This window comes from Onychomys torridus, chromosome 13, assembly GCF_903995425.1.
Source record: "Onychomys torridus chromosome 13, mOncTor1.1, whole genome shotgun sequence".
NCBI lineage: Eukaryota > Metazoa > Chordata > Mammalia > Rodentia > Cricetidae > Onychomys > Onychomys torridus.
In genome coordinates this window covers 26208265-26231284 of record NC_050455.1, presented here as the reverse complement: position 1 = coordinate 26231284, position 23020 = coordinate 26208265, and the positions used below count along the sequence as shown (strand labels likewise).

Below are 23020 nucleotides of genomic sequence, written 5' to 3'. Positions count from 1 at the left end.
GGTCCCGAACCACTCAAGCTGCTTTAGCGCCTGGTGTGAAGGAGAGGAGGCCTTCCCAAACCCACTGGTTAAAGGACACCCTGTGGGCCCGGTGCCCATCCTGGCCCTACTCGGCCCCACCCCCACCTCTTTGATGGAGCTCCTCCCACACACGGTCCTAAGAGTTAGATCTCCGGGGGCCAGCGCGCCTCCAAGCGTTCGCGCACGTGCAATGGGTGCCTCCTTGAGAGGCGGGGTCGCTCTCGGAGCCAATGAGAGCTCAAGGGGGCGTGGAAGGCAGGGAATCTTCCAGAGGCAGAGAAGCCCAAGGGAAGTTCTAAGGAAGGTACTGGCACACAGACCTAGCAGAGGGCTATGCAGTCCAAAAGGGAGTGTGAGGTAAGTAATTAAAGACCTAAGGGGTCCTTGGGCCCCGCCTACATGAGGAGCGGTTACAGTGACCCCAATGTCCCAGGCGAGGTGGTGCTGGGCCTGTGATGCGCCATTCCAACCTACCTTTTTCCTCCAGCAATGGTGTGAACGGGTGAACCCAGAGAACAAGGCAGCCCTGGAGGCGTGGGTAAGGGAGACTGGCATCCGCCTGGTCCAGGTCAACGGGCAAAGGAAGTATGGCGGGCCACCCCCAGGTATGGTCGCCCCACCCGCTGTGGCACCTCTTGTAGGAAGGGCCAGTCCCCCCCAGGCTCCAAAGTCAGAAAACCCAAACTGCCTGACACAGCCTCTGTTAGATACGGGCCTGGCTCCCCTTCCACTCTCCCCGTCGAGGAGAGTGCGCCCAGCCACTCGGTGCCAGGCTCGTTGTTTACGCCGTCCAGTCGCCCAGTTCTGCTAACGACCGGGAGCCAGAAGGGTGTCAGTATTTCTAGTGGTCCTCCTGCTCGCCCCCCGCACCCCAGCTGTCGTTTCCTGGGGCTTAGAAGTGGAAGCATCCCATGTGACGACAGTACCCCCTTCATGTCCTCTCCCTCCAGGCTGGGTGGGCAGCCCGCCACCTTCAGGCTCCGAGGTGTTTATCGGACGGCTACCCCAGGACGTGTATGAGCACCAGCTGATCCCACTCTTCCAGCGCGTGGGGCGCCTCTACGAGTTCCGCCTGATGATGACCTTCAGTGGCTTGAACCGCGGCTTTGCCTACGCGCGCTACAGCTCGCGGCGCGGTGCCCAGGCCGCCATAGCCACCCTGCACAACCACCAGCTGCGCCCCTCTTGCCAGCTTCTGGTGTGCCGAAGCACCGAGAAGTGCGAGCTGACAGTGGACGGGCTGCCTCCGGGCTTGAACCGCCGCACCCTACTGCTCGCCCTGCAACCGCTGGGTCCCTGCCTGCAGGAGACATTGCTGCTACCCAGCCCCGGGTCGGCGCCCTCTCAGATTGCGCTGCTCAAGTTCAGCACACACCGAGCCGCTGCCATGGCCAAAAAAGCCCTGGTAGAAGGTAGGGGTGGAAGCTGCGGGTGGGCGGCTGGCTCCTTTAAAAAGCACATCCCCAAATCTTAGAGTCGGACATGCGTGGAGTTCACAAACTGCCACCATACCACAGTGCTACAGCCACTATTTACCTAACTTGAAGCTCCCGCTTGTCTAAGTCCCTCCCATAGTTTGTATCCTATTTTGTTTTGTTTTTCAAGACAGGGTTTCTCGTGTATGTAGCCTTGGCTGGCCCGGAACTCGATTTGTAGACCAGGCTGGCGTCCAACTCACAGAGATCCTCCTGCCTCTGCCTCCTGCTTGGATTAAAGGTTTGTGCCACCACTGCCTGCCATTACATCCTGTTTTAGTCCTCAGTATTTCGGGGGTGGGGGGGGGGGGTGTATGAATTGGAGTTGTACCAGAGTTCTGGTGAGCCTGCTTATCTTTGTAGTGCCTGCTTCCTCGGTTTTCAGCTTTCATTGATCAGAAAGGTTAGCTATTGTGATGGTGACTAAGTAAAGCCTGAATGCCCTGTATTGCCCCAGGGTTAATTAGGTAGTGTGTGTTATTACAGCCCCTTTACAAATAAAGGAAGTGAGGCTTGGGGAAGTTGTCCCCCCACCAGGAAGTGGAGAGGCATGTTTACATAGCCTGTGGCAGTCACTCCCAGGCGCCTTTACTGGTCAGCCCCTCAGTGTCCGGCTCCAGTCCCTGTACTGAGACCTGCCCTTGTCTTCTGCCTCTTTCTTGCAGGGCAGTCCCGCCTCTGTGGAGAGCAGGTGGCTGTGGAGTGGCTCAAGCCTGACCTGAAGCAGCATTTCCGCCAGCAGCTTGCAGGTCCCTCACTGCGCTTCCTCCGGCCAGAAGGCAGCCAGCTAGCCCAGAGCAGGGATAGGCTAGGGTGCCAAGGGGCTCGGGCTGCTCTGCAGCTGCTTTGTCAGCGGATGAAGCTGGGCAGCCCAGTGTTCCTTACCAAGTGTTTAGGCACAGGGCCTGCTGGCTGGCATCGCTTTTGGTACCAGGTCGTGATCCCTGGACACCCGGTGCCTTTCAGTGGCCTCATTTGGGTTGTGCTGGCCTCTGAATGGCAGGATGGGCATGAGGTGGCCAAGGATGCTGTGTCTGTACAGTTGCTGGAAACACTGAGTGAGTCTAGAACCAGCTTGTGGTCTCCTGGGGCTGACGCAGGTATTATGGTTAGGCAGTGACCCCTCCCCCTCCTCTCTAAGGCAGCCTAAATGGGTAGGCGGAACCTGTGCTGTCCCCAGCCCAGCAGCCCAGCAGGCCTGGGCAGCCACTACTGGATCACAAAGCGACAGGGGCCTGCTTACCGCTTCCTTGCTGGGGAAGGACCCCGTCACACCTAAGTGCTACTTTAGTTGTGAGGAACATTGCCCTTCCCCCTTTGAGCCCAGGCAGGGTCTGATTGGACCTCTGACCTAGTATCCTTGGTCACTTCCCAGTTTGACAGAATTCACCATACCCACACAAAAAGTTTACTATGAATCTTTGTTTTTATTTGAGCCAAAGGCCCTTCCTCCGCCACTTGCCACTGATTGGGGCTTGGATGTCTTTTTTTTTCTATGTTGGTTGTATTTATATTAAACCCCTGGTTGGTATACAACACGTGTCTGTCTGTGCTGTCTTACCATAACAGTTTGCTTTACAATGGTAGGGTGAGCAAAAACTTGCCCAATTTGGGGCCATGAATTCATACAACAAAGTATTGGAAATTCCTGTTGGGGGGCTGGGGAGAAGGAAACTCAGTGGTAGAGATAAGCTTATATTCAAGGCTGTAGATAGATTCAGTCGCTGTCATCATCGCTATCCTTAGCTACCTCCTCTGGAGCCTTGGCACCCTCTCCATCCTCTCTCAACCCTGCAAAGAAGTCATCAGTGCTCCAGGCCTTGCTGCTCAGGGCGCGGAGCGGCCCTCCCTTTTTCTTGCGTCGCCGATAATCATCCACAACCACAGTTCGCAGCTGAGTCATGTTCCAAAATTTGAGTCGCTGGTCATGGCCACTACTGGCCAGGAACTGGCCGCAGTGGGACAGGGCTAGTGCCTCCACGGGCTCCCCGGCATGCTGGCCCACGGTACCCACCACTCGGTTTGGCAGGATGTTCACAGCCCTGGGCAGAGAAGAGTGTTAGGAACTGGCTGGCTTGGCTTGGCCTCCCTGTGCTCCAGGGCTGCGTTGGCTCCCCTCACCTGATGATCCCATCAGTGGAGCCAGTGCACAGCAGATTCTCAGTGACCGGAACCATGCAGTCGATGGACTCTGCTCTCAGGGCAAAGCGGTCACTTGTCGCCCCAAAACCATTCCAGTTGAAGAGGTAGATGGTACCTTCACTAGATCCACAGGCCACCTTCTTCCCATACTGCAGGTTAACAAGGTAAACCATGTTTGTGGAGCCACTTCAGAATACACCCCCTAGCATACATACCCTATCCCATCATACCCAGCTGTACTTTCATGAGGGTGACAGAGGTCAGATCGCCAGACTGAGGCTCTGAGAGTAACTCCAAACGGCGTCTCTTGATGTTGAAGACACCAAGGCAGCCATCCCCACTGTAGAGAGCAAACAGATTGAACGGGAAGCTCCATTTGAGGAAGACTATAATACCAAGTGGGTACCTACATCACCAAGTGGTCTCGAGGGAGGAAAATAGCAGGGAGTAGGGTTTAAGGTTGTACCTGGCTGTCAGCAGCAGCTTTTTGGCTGGGTCTAGAGCCATGTCAGCGATGTACTCCTCGTGCTGCCGCATATCCATTAAAGGGCCCTCTTTTCGCTGGTCCCAGAGCCGGATGCCCCCTGTGTCATCCCCAGTGACTAGAACATTCTCATCCACAAGCAGCAGACTGTTAATGGGAGCACTGGAGAAACAAAGAAAATGAATTTGTTCTAATGGAGACCTCTCAGTCCTTACCCCTCACCAGGTACACGTATATCTTCTTACCTGTGAGCCTTGGAAATGCGTCTTTCCAACTGTCCCTGTTCGACATCTAATACATGGATTGCTTTGTCCTTAGAGACAGTAACAAGTTCTAGGGAGGAAAGGCACAGCTTACAGTACTGATCATTGCCCTCTCTCCTCTACCACACTGCTGGCTGCCTCCCCCAGTACTCACTCTGCCCATCCTCTGAGAAGGCAACGGCTCTGCAGGACTTGAGGTGGTGTCCCGAGGACCAGAGTTCCTTGGTTTCTCCCTCCTGACAAGAGTATGAAAAGCTGAGGAAAGGAAGAGAGTGAATCATCCCATACCACACCTGCACAAAAAAACCAACCTTCCCATGTAGACAGAGTACTTCCAAGACCAAAGAGCTTACCATCCTTGTTTATTGGTTTTCTTTGTAGTATTGGAAATTGAACTTCACACATGCTAAGTAAATAGTCTGCAACTGAGCCACACACACCCAGCCTATTTATCCGTTTTCTCTTTATCTTTTGCTGTTAGTTACTCTTTTTTTGTTTGGTTGGTTTTGTTTATTTGAGACAGGGTTTCTCTGTGTAGCCCTGGCTGTCCTGATACTCAAATACCAGGCTGGTCTTGATTGAACTCGGAGATCCACCTGCCTCTGCCTCTCAAGTACTAGAATAAAAGGTGTGCACCACCACTGCCTGGCTCATTTATCCATTTTCAATTCACTTCAAATGTTAGATCTTGTTTCAATACATATTAATTCAAGATATATTTGTATAGGACTATTTTGGGGGAATGAATTAGGTTGTGACAAGATCTCATTACATAGCCAAGACTAGCCTGGAACTTGTTTTCTTTTTTTGTTGTTTTATTTGAGACAGGGTTTCTCTGTGTAGTCCTGGCTGTCCTGGAACAACTCAGAGATTCACCTGCCTCTGCCTCCCAAGAGCTGGAATTAAAAGTGTGTGCCACCACCACCTGGTTTAGCCTGGAATTTGTTATCTTTTATCTCATCCTTCAAGGTGCTGAGATTACAGGTATACATCATTACATTCCACTCTTCACCATCCTCAAAAGCCCAAGCCTGGGGAAAGATTGGGTCTGGACAACTGTGGAGGCCCAGAAATACTAGATTAAACTAATGGCAAGCTGGGTGTGTTGGTGGGTGCCTATATTATTCTTAGGAATTCTTGCTGGGCAGTAGTGGCAGATGTCTTTAATCCCAGCACTCAGGAGGCAGAGGCCAGACTGGTCTATAGAGCAAGTCCCAAGGACAGTCATGGATACTCAAATACCTAGGGAGAAAAAAATCTGAGACGGGAGCAAGAAGATCCTTTGAGACTACTCTGTTTTTTTGTTTGTTTGGTTGGTTGGCTGGTTGGTTTCTCTATGTAGCTTTGCATCTTCCCTGGAACTCGCCTTCGAACTCAGAGATCCCAGTAAAGGCTTGCGCTACCACCGCCCGGCTACTCTGGGCCATAGTGAGATCCTGTCTCAAAGGGAAATAACTATTAACAGAAATCCAGAAGTTGGCATGGTAATAATCAGAGTCCACAGAAGTTATAGGGCACAGTTAATTACTCTCTATTCTGGCCAATGTCACTGTGCTGACAAGTTAAAACAAAATAGAGGTGGAGGTCTGGAGAGATGGTTCAGGCCTTGGGAATCCCCAAAACCTATGTAAAAGATGGGCAAGTATGGTGGCCAACTTTAATTCCAGCACTTAGGAAGCAAAGATGGATGGGATCCCTGAGGCAAGCTAGCTAGCTAGCGAGGTAAGACTAGCAAGGATCATCGAGCTCCAGTTTCAACAAGACACCTTGCCTAAAAATTAAAAAGATGGAGAGGGATGTGGGAAGATATCTGAAGTCAATTTGAGACTCCCACCAGCACACTTGCTGAAAGCTACTGAACGAGTCGGGCCATCTGAATCTCATAAAATATGTCTTCCCGCCACACGCTCTACCTCCACCTCTATCCCAGAGCTTTAAGACCCTGGCGCCCCCGCGCCGACCACGCCTCCGCCCTACAGCCCACTCACACGAACACGTCCCCGTCTACGTCCCCTGCTGCCAGCAGGTCTCGAGTGGGATGGAACGCCAGGCCACTGGCTGGCGCTTCCAGCACGATGTCTTCTGGGGTATCACGGACCCTGGGTGCTGCCTCCGTGGAGTCAAGGTCTTCCTCTTCATTGCTTGAATTCTCTGCGGGACTCCCCTCGCACGTGCGATCCATAGAATCCACGCACGCCGAGGAACCAACTACATTTAATGGGGCGTGGCTTAGGTCGTTGCTTCCGGGAGGAGGCGGGATCGGAAGTGCACTGGGGGGGGGGACATCGGAAGGGGCGGGCCTGTCGCCTCTGGTGTAGATGGAGCGGTCGTGGCATGCTGAGTGCCCTAAGAATAACTACCCTACCCCCTTTTACTTTTTTAAATGAAGCTGAGTTGCAGGGTTTTTTTTTTTAATATGTTTTAAACAGGGCTAAGAGAAAAAAGAGCTGAGGAAGAAAGGCACAGCAGAAAATATGGGCGTGGTTTCGTGTGATGACTGCACGTCTGTCACGGCGCGCGTGTGGAAGGAGTAACTTCAGGAGTTGGCCCTCTCCTCACACTTTACATAGGTTCCAGTGACTAAACTCCGGTCCTCAGGTTTGCTCTACAACCGACTTACCGATTGTACCCTCTCCCTGCTCCCCCACCCCCAGACCCATCTTACCTGACCCACTGTGCCCTGTGCTTGGGCTAGCTAGACTGTGTGACCCAGCCGCTTCATATACTTGGGAACACCCTAAATTGTTCCCTCCATCCAGTCCTATCCTAACAAATAGGAGAGGGGGATCCCAATCATTCCTGACTTGGTGAAACCTAAGGCCAAGGCTAGGGGCAGGCACGTTGCCCAAGATGGAAAGAGTCCAGCATCCCTAAGTTAACAGACGGGGATCATTAACAGGAGGCAGCCTTCACACATGCTCAAAACTGCTGCCCACACCAACGTCTTCGTGCCTCCAGAGAAACAGTAAACAGTACTGTTCTAGAATAGTTTAGCTCCTGACCTTTGATAGGCATGACCAATTGTACTTAGGCTACCCAGGAAAACATTCATGACAGCTGATGTTCTGGGCATCCCTGTTAACGAGGGTTCCAATAATGAGATGCTCTACATGGCAGGGCAGGCACTGAGGCTAGCTGAAAATGACCTGCTCAGATCCTGGGCTACTAGGCCTTCTAAGGCTTGTGCTGGCATGGTAGCACACATCTTTGGGGGAGGTGGATAAAAGCAGGTGGATCTCTTGAGAATTCCAGACCAGCCTGATCTATATAGTGAGAACCTGCTAAAAAGGAAGATAACATGAACATGAGGGGCTGGGAAGATGGCAGCCATTAAGAGCACTGGATGTTCTTCCAAAGGGCCTGAGTTCAATCCCAGCTCCCACATGGCAGCTTACAACTGTCTGTAACTCCAGTTCCAGGGGATCTCACACAGACACACATGCAGACAAAACACCAATCAATGCTCATAAAATAAAAATAAATAAATAATTGCCAGGCAGTGGTGGTGCACACCTTTAGTCCCAGCACTTGAGGAGGCAGAAACAGGCAGATCTCCAAGTTGGAGGCCAGCCTGGTCTCCAGAGCGAGTTCCAGGACAGCCAGGGCTACACAGAGAAATCCTGTCTCAGAAAAAAAATAAAGTGAACTGCCGGGTGGTGGTGGCACACACCTTTAATCCCAGCACTAGGGAGGCATAGGCAGGCGGTTCTCTGTGAGTTCGAGGCCAGCCTGGTCTACAAAGTGAGTTCCAGGACAGGCGCAAAGCTACACAGAGAAACCCTGTCTCGAAAAACCAGGAAGGAATGAAGGAAGGAAGGAAGGAAGGAAGGAGAATATGAGGTGAGGTTAAGGGTTTCGAAGGACAGAGATAACCTACTTGCAGAGTGATTAGAGGGTTAGAATACTTGTAGAAACAATATTAAATTGGCAGCCAACCCTCAGATCTTGCTTTTATTGATTCTAGGTATCCTTATGTATCATGTCTCTGACATTTTTCCTAATTAGAACTGTGTCCTACAGCCATAGGACCAAGGCATCATTTGCCTAAAACCATTCTAGGGACTGTTGAACAGTCCATTTTCTACTTCTTACACACTACTGGCAAAGCTGGATTCCTCAAAAAGCTTTCCCACAGCTGGGGCTTTAGCTTAGCGGGAGAGTGTTTGTCTAGTATGTAATGCCAGCAAAACAAAATGCTCTTTCCTATCAGGATGAAGATGATCAAAGTCAGTAACAGATTAGTCACATCCTAACTTCCCTTGGATCTGGTGAAACCACAATGTTGGGTTTAGTATTCAGCCAAAAAAAGTGGAGACCCTAAATGAACACCAGACCAAAGTGCTGGCAAAGCGCAGAAAGGAGACATAGTAAGGCCCCTGCCTGAGCCTTAGCAAACTTCTCAGGACACCTTTGTGAAGGTCACCAAAACCTTTTGAACCAGGACCAACCAGTTTTACCCTCAAGGAATCCCCATCTCACCCCCCTCCATCAGTCCCTTACTTGAGGAGGCCTTGAGTTGAATTTAACACTAATGCTCCCCTAAGGGCAGAAACTCATAAAAGGCTTTTGTTTCCAAAGTGATTTTTATTAATACAGCTTCACTAAGAGCTTGATCCTATGTAGCCTTGACATTAGTCTAGCAGCCAATCAGGATGATCTTAGTCCCCAGAGAATCTCTGCTTTCGGACTAGGACCCCAAACAGAACTAAGTCTGGCCATTCAACTGGACACCTCTCTTACCCATCAGAGACTCTTTTCCCTTCTTTCCTGGAAAGTGGCCTAGTAAACATCCTTAACTGTCTAGGAACTTGAATCAATGCAGGAAACACAGAGAAGACTATTTTATTGAATGAAAAAAAGAGGGAAGGAGGACATGCCTGCTCCTAGGTATGGTGGAATAGATTTATTATAGATATGAGGGAGAGCACAGCCAGAGGTATCTGGAAGGGTCCAGACTGAACACAACCCTAAACCAGGCCACATGAGAAGAGTGGGAAAGAGGAGGAAGAGGGGCACAGGGTAACCTGAAGCAGCAGCCAAGAGGCCAAAAGTGGCACATAACCAAAATGGCTGGTTTGTATAGGAATCAGAGAAGCTGGGAGAAGAAAAAGCCCAGCCTAGGCCCTGGGCTGGAGTTTAAGGTAGGGGGTTGGGTATGCCAGCCAGGAGGACCCTGTAGCAGGTAGGGACCGTAGTGGGAGAACCTGGTGACCGACATCAGCTCTGATATGTTAATAGGCACCTCAGTTGAGACCTAGCCTTCATATAACTACTGGAACTATCTTCTTCAAGGGGCCCTCAAGAAAGAGTGCCCAACACAGAAAAGAAGACAGCGGGTTTAACTAATTTTAATGGAACATGTTGGGCATGGGTGCATGCCATTAATCTTAGCACTTGGGAGGCAGATCTATAAACAAATAGTTATACAATGAAGATTTATAAACATTCACAAACACAAACAGTTTGCCCCCTTGCTAGGAATTGTAGAAACAACCAACAGAACAGCCGTGTGGTGACGGTTGGGATTAGATTATTAGTACTTTGGTCTTTTCACTTCAACCCTGAAATCAAAGGAGAAGCAGATCAGCAAAGGATCAGACACTGAACAGTTCTCCCCAGGCCCACAGAGAAAAAGCAATGCTGCTCACCCATCTGCTTCCATCTTCTTCCTCTTCTCAATGATCTGTAAAGAACAGTAGCAGTTCATATGCATGCTGCCAGTCTAAACCTAAGTCCACCTAAAGCCCCAAGGTGACCTCTCTCAGTTTCCATGGCTGCCCTACCCTGCCTGTTCCTGAATCTGTTAGTGTCTCTTCTCAACTGAAACCCTGCCACCTAAGAAAGAGTCCACTAACCGCACTTATTTTCTTCCACTGGCGATCAAGCTCTGCCTTATCATTGGTTTCTTTGAAGCGTCTGGTTTTCCGTCCTTCAGACATCTTGATACCATACTGGAATGCAGCCCTGAAAAGGATCGTTGTGGGAAGAAGGCATCAGAGGTCTCACAGCAATAGGAAGATTTTCTTAAAGGGCTCTGTGGGCAAAGTTCCTATCCTAACACTGCAGTTAGACTACAGCCTCTAAGCCAACATGGGCTAGTCCACCAAATGCCACATCCTCATTCTCTGCCCATATTTACTCACTTGGGCAAAGCCTCCTTGTTGTTCATATACTCGCTATATTCCTCCTGAGTATCAAAATCCCAGCGGCCTAAGGGACCCTTCTTGTTACCCTGTGGTAGAGAAGATGGGAAGGAAGAACTATCAGTGGAAAAGGAATGTTTTCTGAACAAAACCAGATGCCCACAATCCACAATAATAATCCACCAGTAATAAATCTTACCCTAATAAATAACATTTCCTATGTACTTATATTATACACATTACTCTGAACACTAAATATACACCTTAATTCTTACAAAAATTCTAAAGTGAGAATTATATTTCTATTTTTTACAATGTAGAAACAAAGGCAGTTGTAAACAGGGAAAGAACATGGCAAGGTCACAAAACTACCAAATGGCAAAGATAAAACAAAACAAGGCTCCAAGATTAAACCATGTTCTTAGGTATGTGGCTCAGCAGTAGAGCACTTGCCCAGCATGTGTGAAACCCTAAGTTGGATCCCAAAGACAACAGAAAACAACAAGTTTCTCTTAGTCCAGGATGTACTCAGTAGTACAGTACTTGCCTAGCATGCAAAGGTTCTTGGTTTCAATCTCCAGCAGTAAAAAATAAATAAAAATTTCTTTTATCTGAGCATGGTAGTGAACACCCATCATTTATAATCTCAGCACTAGAGACATGGAGGCAAGAGGATCAAGAGTTTAAAGTCATCCTCAGCTACATATCCAGCCTAGGCTACAAGATCCTATCTCAAAAACAAACAAACAAAAACAAAACAAAACAAACAGCAACAATAACAACAAAATACATATTCTTAACCAATCACTTCGGGAAAGAACTGACTCCTGCAAATTATCCTGACCTCCACATTCATGCTATGGAACATACTAAATAAATACAAAGTAAAAAATAAAACATTAGTGCTGGGTGGTGGTGGCGCACGTCTTTAATCCCAGCACTCGGGAGGCAGAGCCAGGCGGATCTCTGTGAGTCCGAGGCCAGCCTGGTCTACAAAGTGAGTTCCAGGAAAGGTGCAAAGCTACACAGAGAAATCCTGTCTCAAAAAAAAAAAAAAAAATTACTGATCAAAGGTCCCCAACATCCTTAAATACCCTTTTAAGGTCATACCTGGTCCATTTTGCTATAATCTACCTCCTCATCACTATCTACAGCCATGTCATCCATCCTAAAGAGAAACAGAAGTTAGATGCTTTGGATCCATACATAGTACTGTATTTTATTCAGAAGCCCACCTGATAAACATCTCAGAACTAAATAGAAGAATTCACCCAAATAGAAAGTACCTTAGTTACCAACAGGTCAAATTTAAATCTCATAATCACCCAAACCTCCCAGACTTAGGCCTCACTTACGTGGCTGGATAGCATTCTGCATAACTATTGGACATGCCAAAGAAATCACCCAGCTGCTTCTTGTCTTCAGGCTTCTTCAACATAAATGCTATGTTAAAAAAAATTCCATCACTCGCAGAAAAGATTATGTAGAGGAACAGAGGTTAGAGGTGTCAACATGAACATTTCAGAAACCAGCTGTAAACCTGAATTGGTTCTCTAGTTGATACAAAGCATGATTTCATCCCAGCCAACACACAGCATAAAAGAAAGAGAGCCAGGTGCTGGTGGTGCACGCCTTTAATCCCAGCACTCGGGAGGCAGAGCCAGGCGGATCTCTGAGTCCGAGGCCAGCCTGGTATACAGAGCAAGATCCAGGAAAGGCACCAAAGCTACAGAGAGAAACCCTGTCTGGAAAAAACAAAAAACAAAAAAACAAAAAGAAAGAGGGGGGGAAGGAGAGAGAGAGAGCAAAGCCAGAGAAACAACTGGAGTTGAAAAGAAAGTGGCTCCTACAACCCAGGAACAGACCACACCATAATCTCAACACTCAAAAGACAGAGGTGCCGTCTCAATATAAATAAGGAAAAATAATTAAAATCCAGGAAGAAATACAATAAAAGGATATGATTCAGTGCCTTCCCAACCAGCAGACCCAGCAAATTTTTCATTGATGGACTTGATCAACTCTTTGGCAGATCCAGGTCCTGGAAGAAAAGACAACTGTCTGGACTTGAACTGATGTTTTTACAACATCCCCCCCCCTAACCTGATTCCAGCTTTAAAAACGTTTTTATGGGGCTCACAAGACAGTTAACAGGTAAGAACCTTTGCTGCCAAGCCCAACAACCTGAGTTCAATTCCAGGAACCAACGGGACCCGAGTCCAAATAACACTAACACACACACACACACACACACACACACACACACACACACACACACCAAATAAATAAATGAATATGGTAGGGCTTTTTTTTTTTTTAAGTTTTTGTTTTGCACTTGAGACAGTCTCACTGTGCAGCCCAGGCTGACCTAGAACTCTGGAGCTTAGGCTAGCCTTGAACTCCTGATCTCACCTCAGCCTCCAGAATGCTGAGATTACAGGTGAGTACAAACACATCTTGCTAATTAAAACTTTTTAAGGCAAAGGAACCCTTTTATCTATCAAAATGTTAACCAAACTCCAACTAATGAGCTACTCTGGCAAACAATAGGATCTCTAGAACACTGTACACTCAACCTCAGCCTCACCTCAAAACCTCATGAGCCCCCTAGTCCATAAATTAAGAGAGCCCCACATTAGGCAGTCCCCCAGATGCCACCTCCACCAGCCTAGAGCAGCAGGGTTCTGCAAGGAGAGCAGGACAGCTAGCGCAGTGCACGGTGCCGCTGGTACAACCCACCTTTGTCAGCATCCACCGGCTGGGAACAAAAAGAGAAAGGAGGGTCACCATGAGGATTTCCACTCCTCTCTCCCTCCAATCTCACTCAATTCCCTAATGCACTTCTGTCCCGTTCCCATGACGGTTCCCACCCTAGGTTAGTTATTGCCGTGAAGCCACAAGGCTGCTGAGGGGGAAAGGGTCCTGCACCTGGCTAGAAATGCATTTCTAGGGGCAGTGTTCACAGCCTGATACCAAGGGCCCACACCTCACCTCATCATCCACTTTCGGCTTCTCAAAGTAGCTGTGCCTTTTCTTTTCTTCCTCCCGCTCCCGCTCCCGGTCTCGCTCCCGTTCCCGGTCCCGCTCTCGCTCCCGGTCTCTGTCCCGTTCCCGATCACGCTCCCGGTCCCGGTATCTCTCCCGCTCCTTGTCTCGAGGTGTTTTGGTTGTGGAGGGAACATAATCCCCAATGTCTTCAAAAATGCTAGGAAAAACAAGTATCACTAGTTGCTAAAACTACATAACTCATGCCGACCGTTTCTCCAGAAGGGCTAAAGACAATAAACACACAAGCTCTCTTGCTACAGATGCACAGGACTGGGATACATACTTCATGTCTGCCTCAGGCGGTTTCTTTTCTTCCAGTTTTCCTGCAATGGAAAGAAGCTGGTCTCAGTGTTCTTTTAAATTTTTAAAAATTGTATATATTAAAAAAAAAAAAAAGGTGAGCCATGGTGGCACACATCTTTAACCCCAGCACACAGGAGGCATACACAGGCAACCTCTGTGAGTTCAAGGCCAGTCTGGTCTACATATGGAATTCCAGAGTAGTCAAGACTACATAGAGAGACCCTGTCTTAAAAAATAAATAAATAAATAGCCAGGCAGATCTCTGTGAGTTCAAGGCCAGCCTGGGCTACAGAGTGAGTTCCAGGACAGGCACCAAATCTACACAGAGAAACTGTCTCAAAAAGCCTAAAATAAAATAAATAACAAATTTTTATGCGTATGGGTGTTTTGCCTATATGAATGTCTGTGCACCATATACATAGTACACTCAGAGGCCATAAGAGGGTGCTGGATCCCCTAGAACTGAGTTCCAGATGGTTGTGAGCAACTCTAAGAGTGTTGGGAATCAAGCCTGGATGTTCTTTACTGCTAGGCTCTCCAGTGGCCCCAGTGCCTTTTTAACCACCTGCTGTTTAGAATGGACAAAACTTCCCACTCTGCTTGGTAATTCAAACCCAACCAGTGGGCTCTGGGCTCTGAGTGGGTCAAGAAGAATTTGGACACACTCATCTTGCCCCAGTGTTCCATTTCATCATTTTCCTTTGTTGTCTAGAAGTCATCCAATGTCTACAAGACAAAGGCTTCAAGAGAGCTTGGTTTCACCACCAAATACCTCCCCAAGAGTAAGGTTTCCTTCCCTTCCCATCAGGTACCTTTATCCTTCTTCTTGAGCTTCTTGTTTCGGGTACCCTGCCTCAGGTATGACAGAATCTGGGTGAGCTTGCTGATAACAATGTCATTTGTAGTCAGTGTAGTCTGGGCCTGGAAAACCCAATATCCCTCTTAGCAGGACTCTCACCGCTATTATCAATTCTCTTAAATTCAAGGACAAGTTACACACAGTTGCTAGCTAGGAAGGTGACGTGTAAGAGGGCAGCAATGAAGGGACACTCCAAACAGCTGATAGGGTGTGGAAAAAAGCCCTGATCAAAAAGTTCATATAACACATTCAAGAAACCCACGAGAGCTGGAGAACAAATAGGGAGGCATGCTGAAAAAAGGCTACAAAGTCCAACTGTTACAGGGGCTCACTGACTTTTTACTCTGAACCCTAAGAACAAGAAACCACAGAAAACTTCTATGTAGTGGTGAAAGAAAAATGTGCACTTATAAAACATGACCTTAGTCATGTGTAAAAAGCATTAATGGAAGCTAGAGCGAGGAGATTCAGGTCATGGATGTTAAAAGAGTACAAAGTTTCTTCTGGGGAATATTCTAAAACTATGGTTAGTAGCTATACAATTTGGTGACTATGATAAAACTATTTTTGTTTTATATATATATTGTCCCCCCAGAGCTGAGGACCAAACCCAGGGCCTTGCGCTTGCCTAGCGAGCACTCTACCACTGAGCTAAATCCCCAACCCGTTTGTTTTATTTTTTTGTGCATCTGTGTTTTTGCCATGGGTGTCGGGGTCCCCTGAAAGTGGAGTTTCAGACAGGTGTGAGCTGCCATGTGGGTGCTGGGAATTGAACTCAGGTTCCCTGGAAGAAGAGTCAGCACTCTCAACCCCTGAGCCATCTCTCCAGCCCTGATAAAACTATTTGAAGTAGAAACTAAAAGGGTAGATTACATGGCATGTGAATTACATCTCAATAAAAAAAAATACACTGGACCGGAGTGGGAAAAATAACCAATCTTTAACAGCTCCAGTAAGAAACTGTGGTTTAGACAAGAATATTGCGTGGTGGCGCACGCCTTTAATCCCAGCACTCGGGAGGCAGAGGCAGGCGGATCTCTGTGAGTTCGAGGCCAGCCTGGGCTACCAAGTGAGTTCCAGGACAGGCACCAAAGCTACACTAGAAACCCTGTCTCGGGGGGGAAAAAAAAAAAAATAACAGGACATGAGGATACCGTAGATGAGGAACAGGACAAGGGCAAGGCAGATTTGAAGACTCTATAACAGGTTCTAGAACTCGACTACTCACCTCCATGGTGGGGCAATCAGCCTTGCTGCGGATAAGAGTGGTGGGGATATCCGTGTCTGCATACTCATCATCCAGGTCTACCACATAGGCCATCCGGCCTGGTAAGAACAGCTCGTTGCGCTCATAGGATTTACTTTTGAAAAGCATTCGATACACATTTCGGCCTACACAACAGGAAAGATGAACGAACAGCCAATGAGAAAACTCTATTGTTCCAGCAGTCGTTTACGAATTACCTCCTCTGTGCTGGGCACCAGGCCAGGTGCTATCTGTGCTCTGCTACACCAGATCTTCAAACAACCCTATGCTGGGGGAGATGGGCATTAATACTTTTTACCAATTAAGAAGACCAAAGCTTCCAGGCAGTGGTGGCGTACACCTTTGAGCACCTGGGATGCAGAGGCAGGCAGATCTCAGTGAGTTCAAGGCCAGTCTGGTCTACAGGGCTAGTTCCAGACCAGCCAGGGCTACACAAAGAAAGCCTGTCTCAAAAAAACAAACAAATAAATAAAAATCCACCTGCTTCCAGGCCCCCAGCACTGAGATTACAAGAGTGTGCCACCATATTCAGCTCCTATAAATGTGTTCTGGTATCAATGCAGGTCCTCCTGCTTACAATTGCAAAAAAGCACTCAATTATCTCTTGACTACTCCATACTACTTTCTTTTTTGCTATTTTATATTCAGCTTTTAAAAAATCAATTGGCTTTATTTATTCTTTCACTTACTATTTATTTCAGATGGGAGTCTCATGCAGCCAAGAGTGACCCAATTCTTGATTATCCTCCCAAATGCTGAGGTATGCACCACCATACTATCAGCTAGTTTGGGCTTTTTGAAGCAGGGTCTTGCTATGTACCTCTAACTGGCAATCTTCCTACCTCAGCCAGGTGAGTTCTAGGACTATAAACATGCAGCATCACCCCCAACCCATCCTACTTTCTTTGATGCATACATATTAAAGACCTGAAAGGTTTCTGGTCTAACTAAGGAGACATAAACAACATGGAAAATAATCCACGTCTGAGTTCTTTAAGACTATTTTATGGGAGAAAAGCTGGCTTAGGGGCAAAAAGGAGAAAGTATATCCTAGTGTTATCATATTCCTTACAATCCACCTAAAATGCAGTCACTACTATAGAAACTACTCACCAAGTCGTGTTTTAAATTCAATTTTGTTTTCAGGATCCTCATCTTTCCTGAAAACAAAAGAAGAAAAAAACATTGGGGGGTGCACTAAAATGTGTTCCACCTTAGCTGCCCTCTTCTAAACTTCCAAGCCCTCGCTGTAATTTACTCACTTGGTTTCCTTTTGGGGCTTTTCCATGAGTTCCTCTTCCTCCTTCTCTTTGCTGGCAATCTCAGCGCGTACCTAATGAAGTACAGAAGTGTACAAAGAAGGAAGTGAGGGATCTGGGCGCTTAATCACACCAGGGAATCAGGAAACAGGTCCCCAAAGGAATTCGTACTAACAGAAAGATGAGCAGCCAGCCACTAGTTCTACCGACAGGCCACCTTTAATTCGACTGCCAACTAAATGGTCTAGACCACCATGTGTCTTTCACCTCATAAAGGTCCAAACATGAGCACTCAACACAAGTTAGTTCTCTCCACCTCTCTAAATAGAACTCACCTTCTGAAGCAAAGCAAAATCCAAGCCTTTCACCAAATGGGTGTGTTCCATATCACCACCCAAGAATTTGGACTCCTGAATCAACTGTCTTCTCTTCTCTGCAGCTGATTTGTCCCTGAATAAAAGAATGAAAGAGCCTTATTGAAACAGTCTTTTTGAATGACAAATTCCTTCTAAAATGTCTGGAGTGTGCTCCCGAGTAGGTTAAACTGTAAGAAACATTTATAGTGTGAACATGTCTCTGATAGGATCCCTGCAGTACTCACGCCTCAGCAGTGGGGCCCACTGCCCGATAGTTGGCTGTGGTACTAATCAGCTCAGTTTCTTCATAATCTTTGTTCACACCATCTCTCCGTTCCTTGGCACGGTCCCGGTATTTCTCTGCAAGCTCTCTCTCTCTCTCAATTTCTTGTTGGCGTAGCTTGGCATAATAACTGTGTCCAGAGAAAGAGAGTATGTAAGGTTTACCAGCTCCTATCTCAAGGTCAACACAACTGTTCCTGTTTTCCTATAACTTCAAGTAGCTCTCTATGGTGAACACCATGCTTGTCTTTCTAGAACTGCCAGTCACCTCTTGATGGTCCTCAACATCGGAAGTTCAGCTTCTTCCAACTCACATTTGTTTTTAACTACTACCCCTGCCCTTTCATAAACATACTTTCACAGTAGGAAACTCCATCTGTTACTATAGGACTCCTCGACTCCTTTCCTCACAAACAGTACCCACCTTACAAAGCCATCATCTTCTACCATCCCTTTACCTTTTCTTTTTCCTCCTTCGTGCAGCTGGGTCTTCATCCTCATTGTACTCTCTTGGCATCCTAGAAAACACAAGAAACTCACTCATAGTAAAATAATGCTCCAGCCCTGAAAACCCACAAGGCCTGAAGGATGGATGTATCAGAGGTTGAAAGAATAGGATCATAAGTTCAAGACCAGCCTAGACTACATGGTAAATTCCAGTCAAGCCTAGACAATGTATCAAAAAAAGAGAAAGAGAGAGGGAGGAAAAACAGCCAGTAGTGATGGCACACACCTTTGAGCTCAGCACTCAGAAGACAAAGGAAAGCAGATCTCTATGAATTCAAGCCCAACCTTGTCTACACAGTGAATTTTAGGCTAGCCATGGCTACATAGTCAGGCCATTCTTAGTAAAAGAGAAAAAGGGAAAAGAAAAACAACACAACACAAAAACCAGTATTGACCAGGAAATCATAATATTATCAATATCTGTATCTCTCCAACTTTAAAAAGCATCGTCAACATCTAATTGACAGTAACATTAAGACATCACCTAAAAAACCTGTTGTTGAGCATGAGTCTACAAGGTCACAACAGGCCCAGGAATCTGACCATTTGTACCAGCAGTGAGCCTATTACAAGTATTCATAATGGAACAATAAGAATCCGGAGCATCTCTGTCATTACTGAAACTTCAAAAACCTACCAAATTCGAGTTCCACAGAAATGGACAGACAGGAAGGAACAAAATGACTTACTCATGGTGACGTGATTTTGAAGGTGGTGCAGAAGTAGGTGCAGCCCTTGGGGTCATGAGAAGTTTCCTGAAATCTTCATTGGTAAGTTTTGATCTATAAAGAAATTGCAAAGATTTTTCAAATTAAAAGCCAATAGGAAATAGAAGAGAGACCTGTAAACACATGGTTTACTAGAACAAGGGAAATGCAAATGAAAGCAGACAGGTCACTTTCAACACACTACTGTTAACTACTATAAGTTTGAATTTTTGTTTGTTTTTTTGGTTGAGACAGTTTCTTTGTGTAGCCCTGGCAGTCCTGGAATTCACTCTGTAGACCAGCCTGGCCTCATGTTAAGTACTAGAATTTAAATTTTTGTTTGTTTGTTTGTTTGTTTGTTTATTTTTCTTTCATCAGTTTGATATAGTATAAATTCTTATCCTAATAGTGAAATATTTCACTGAGTCTTGCCCAGTGATTGGGTAAAACCAAAACTTATTATAAGCCATAGTCATCCTAGGGTCCTCCCTGCTAGGTAGCCTCCCCGGATCTGTGGGTTGCAGTCTGATTGTCCTTTGCTTTACATCTGGTATCCACTTATGAGAGAGTACATACCATGTTTGTCCTTCTGAGTCTGGGTTACTTCACTCAGGATGATATTTTTTAGTTCCATCCATTTGCCTGCACATTTCATGATGTCATTGTCTTTCTCTGCTGAGTAGTACTCCACTGTGTATATGTACCACATTTTCTTAATCCATTCTTCAGTTGAGGGGCATCTAGGTTGTTTCCAGGTTCTGGCTATTATGAATAATGCTGCTATGAACATAGCATGTATCTTTGTGGTATGATTGAGCATTCCTTGGGTATATGCCCAAGAGTAGTATGGCTGCGTCTTGAGGTAGATCAGTTCCCAATTTTCTGAGAAACTGCCATACTGATTTCCACAGTGGTTGTACAAGTTTGCATTCCCACCAACAGTGGAGGAGAGTTCCCTTTGCTCTGCATCCTCTCCAACACAGACTGTCATTAGTGTTTTTGATCATAGCCATTCTGACAAGTATAAGGTGGTATCTCAGAGTTGTTTTGATTTGCATTTCTCTGATGACTAAGAATGTTAAGCATTTCCTTAAATGTCTTTCAGCCATTTCAGATTCTTCTTTTGAGATTTCTCTGTTTAATTCTATAGCCCATTTTTTAATTGGATTGTTCAGTATTTTGATGTCTAGTTTCTTGAATTCTTTATATACTTTGGAGATCAGTGTTTTGTTTTTTTTTTTTTTTTTTTTTTGGTTTTCCGAGACAAGGTTTCTCTGTGTAGCTTTGTGCCTTTTCTGGATCTCACTCGGTAGACCAGGCTGGTCTCGAACTCACAAAGATCCACCTGGCTCTGCCTACCAAGTGCTGGGATTAAAGGTGTGTGTTACCACCATCCAGCTTAGAAGTTTTATCGAATCAAATGTGAGTGAAATTTTGGAACATGGATACTCTCATACAGTTGCAGGAATGCTGGAATGGGAGCTTAATTCTTTACTAAAACTGGGAATATAACAAAGAACAAGGCTTAGTCAAAAATGGGACTTGCTGGTCATGGTGGCAAATACTGGAAACAATGAGGCAAAAGGACCACTATTCGGAAGTAAATGTGAGCTATACCTAAAGGGCCAGGGCCTAGCTCATGTATAAGGCCCTAGATTCAATTCCCAGCTTTACAAAAAAAAGAAAGAAAGAAAAATGGGATTCTTGGGTTACAGTGTGGGAGCACACACCTATAATCCCAGCACTTGAGAGTCTGAGACAGGAGGATTAGATTGACGTCTGTCTCAAATAAATAAGTAAAAATTTTAAAAACAGTAAGATCCTCAGCACTCAGAAGACTTGAGGGCAGAAGAATGCCAAGAGTTCCGTGCCAGCCTGGGACAAAGTGTGACTCTATCTCCAAAAGAAAAGAGGGCTGGGGGGAGAGCTGGGTGATGCAGTACCTGCCTTGCAAGCCCAACAACCCAAGTGCAGGTCTCCAGAACCCACATAAGAGCTGCGGGGGCGCAGTACAAGTGTCTGCAGTATTAGCCCGGCCCTTATCAGGAGACAGGAGAGTCATCAGAAGCTTGCGGAACCACCAATCTTGCTGCCAGCAGAGAGGACACCCTTTCTCAAAACAAGGTGGACAATGAACACCCACACCCATAGCTGACCTCTGACCTCCACATGTGCACCCACTCCCACACTCAAAGTAATAATACGAAAGTGATTGAGATTGTAAAGTTACAAAAGACAAGTTTACTCTAATTTCCAATGCTTAATTTTCATCAGGAAAAAAATTTTATATATGTAATAAAGCAACACAAACACTAGACTTTTCCCACCATAGTTTCTCTTCCAATAATCTTACATAGTGTTCCTGATTCACGAAGTTCAGGGGTAAAGGGCTAAATGGTCCAAACTTTTTCCTTTTCTTTTTTTGGTTCATAATCACAACTTTACTAAAAAACAGACATCCAAAGCAATCATTCTGTGTAAGTTACAAAATCAAGCATAACTACACTATCTTGGTAAGGTAAGTGAACTTATGATAAAGCTTTCTATGGGAAAATAAAGTTAGCATGTGCATAGATTAGCGGTTTCCTCTCCATAAGCCACCTTCTATGAACTTTTTGACCATTCTTACCAACAAAATATTCAGAATTCTTTCACCATTCCTACATCCCTCTTGCTCATTGCTCAACTTATTCCATGGTTCAAGGACAAAATACTCACTGGTGGAAGGAATGAGGATCGTCCACATCGTGGCCATCTGGGGCCAAAGGGTTAGAGAAGGGCTCACCTTAAATTAAAAAGAAGAGAGAAACGAAAAATTGACATTAATCACTCGTCTTTGATTTTGGAGACAGGGTTTCTCTGTGTAGCAGTCCTGGAACTCGCTCTGTAGTCTGGCCTCGAACTCACTGGGATCCCTCATTTAATGTGTGAGTTCCGTGCAGAAACTGGCAATTATAAAAATGAGCAAAAGAGAAGACAAGAGAAGAGGTGCAGCGGTTATGCAGTAAGCGGTTATGATGAAATGGGAGGGCTACAAGAAGCAACTGATCAGAAGCTGGGGGGCGGTGACTGACACCTGTGAACCCAGCACAAGGGAGACTGCGGCAGCAAGACCGCCGAGAGTTCAAGGCCCTTTTGGGCTACACCATCAGACTAGTTCAAAAAGAAACCAGCATAAGTGCCGTTTGTGGTGGCCCACGCCTGTAACCCCAGCACTTGAGCAGTGCAGACCGAAGGATCAAGAGTTCGAAACCCGTCCGGGTTCGAGCTTCCGTCTCACTTGGGGAAAAGAAAAAGTTATAAAGATGGGTTTTCCCAAGCGAAGTGGACTTTTCACGAGATCGCTTTCTAAACGACTACATCAAAGAGCCCAGCATCCGGAAACCCCAACCAGTCGGGATTCTGAGGTTAGCCTGACAGCGAAGCGAGCCCCTCGCCTCCAGGTCAAATAAACAATCCAAGTCCCCGAAAGGGAGGCGGAGGGAGGTGGGACTGCCTCACGAGTTCAAAACGCCGCTCCTCTCCTCGGCTGACGAACGCAACTCGGGGCAGCTCGGCCCGGCCTCTCCAGACACGAATGGCGGGCGCGGCCCCAACCGTACCCAACACCTGGCACACATCTCTAGTCCGACGGGCAAAGGGAGAGTGGTGACTTACTATCTCGTTCCGGCATTTTGACCGCGGTCTCTCAAAGCCGGCAATGGTGAAATCTCCTCTACGGAAAAAAACAACAGCTCCCAGCTTTCTCCCACAGTGCACCGCGAAAACTAGCCACGGTGCTTCGCGTTCCCGTCCTTCCGGCTTCCCTAGCGTCCTACCGCACCGCCGCTACAAAGGCCTCGTGTCATTGACCAAGATTTATCCCGCCCCTCCCTTCGTCAGCCAATCGGTGGCGGGGACTAGA

The 23020-nt window shown here is 46.8% G+C and overlaps 3 protein-coding genes across 5 annotated transcripts; 1 reads left to right on the top strand and 2 right to left on the bottom strand.

Annotated features, from left to right (window-relative positions):
• The first annotated feature begins 22 nt into the window (after positions 1 to 22).
• Dnd1 (DND microRNA-mediated repression inhibitor 1) lies at positions 23 to 3032 on the top strand. 2 transcript variants are annotated; one of them, XM_036204470.1, is made up of 4 exons: positions 23 to 378; positions 509 to 626; positions 972 to 1433; positions 2162 to 3032. In XM_036204470.1, exons 1-4 carry the CDS (start codon positions 355 to 357, stop codon positions 2614 to 2616), a joined length of 1059 nt encoding a protein of 352 aa, XP_036060363.1. In that variant the 5' UTR covers positions 23 to 354; the 3' UTR covers positions 2617 to 3032. The 2 variants fall into 2 exon arrangements, with proteins under 2 accessions (XP_036060363.1, XP_036060362.1); XM_036204469.1 differs by having other exon boundaries at positions 23 to 626.
• Wdr55 (WD repeat domain 55) lies at positions 2910 to 6636 on the bottom strand. 2 transcript variants are annotated; one of them, XM_036204468.1, is made up of 8 exons: positions 6374 to 6636; positions 4540 to 4640; positions 4368 to 4455; positions 4105 to 4284; positions 3879 to 3978; positions 3618 to 3787; positions 3208 to 3538; positions 2910 to 3175 (listed from the first exon to the last, which is right to left on the bottom strand). In XM_036204468.1, the coding sequence occupies exons 1-7, from the start codon at positions 6565 to 6567 to the stop codon at positions 3214 to 3216; spliced, it is 1158 nt and encodes a 385-aa protein (XP_036060361.1). In that variant the 5' UTR covers positions 6568 to 6636; the 3' UTR covers positions 2910 to 3175; positions 3208 to 3213. The 2 variants fall into 2 exon arrangements, with proteins under 2 accessions (XP_036060361.1, XP_036060360.1); XM_036204467.1 differs by having other exon boundaries at positions 2910 to 3538.
• Positions 6637 to 9713: 3077 nt separating this feature from the next.
• Ik (IK cytokine) lies at positions 9714 to 22946 on the bottom strand. Its single transcript, XM_036204545.1, has 20 exons — positions 22774 to 22946; positions 21835 to 21901; positions 19099 to 19191; positions 18361 to 18420; positions 17866 to 18033; positions 17600 to 17714; positions 17268 to 17338; positions 17119 to 17165; positions 15967 to 16130; positions 14692 to 14800; positions 13860 to 13899; positions 13520 to 13733; positions 13268 to 13286; positions 12491 to 12569; positions 11884 to 11964; positions 11639 to 11696; positions 10529 to 10617; positions 10241 to 10349; positions 10034 to 10068; positions 9714 to 9946 (listed from the first exon to the last, which is right to left on the bottom strand). The coding sequence occupies exons 1-20, from the start codon at positions 22787 to 22789 to the stop codon at positions 9919 to 9921; spliced, it is 1662 nt and encodes a 553-aa protein (XP_036060438.1). The 5' UTR covers positions 22790 to 22946; the 3' UTR covers positions 9714 to 9918.
• Between the last annotated feature and the right edge of the window lie 74 nt (positions 22947 to 23020).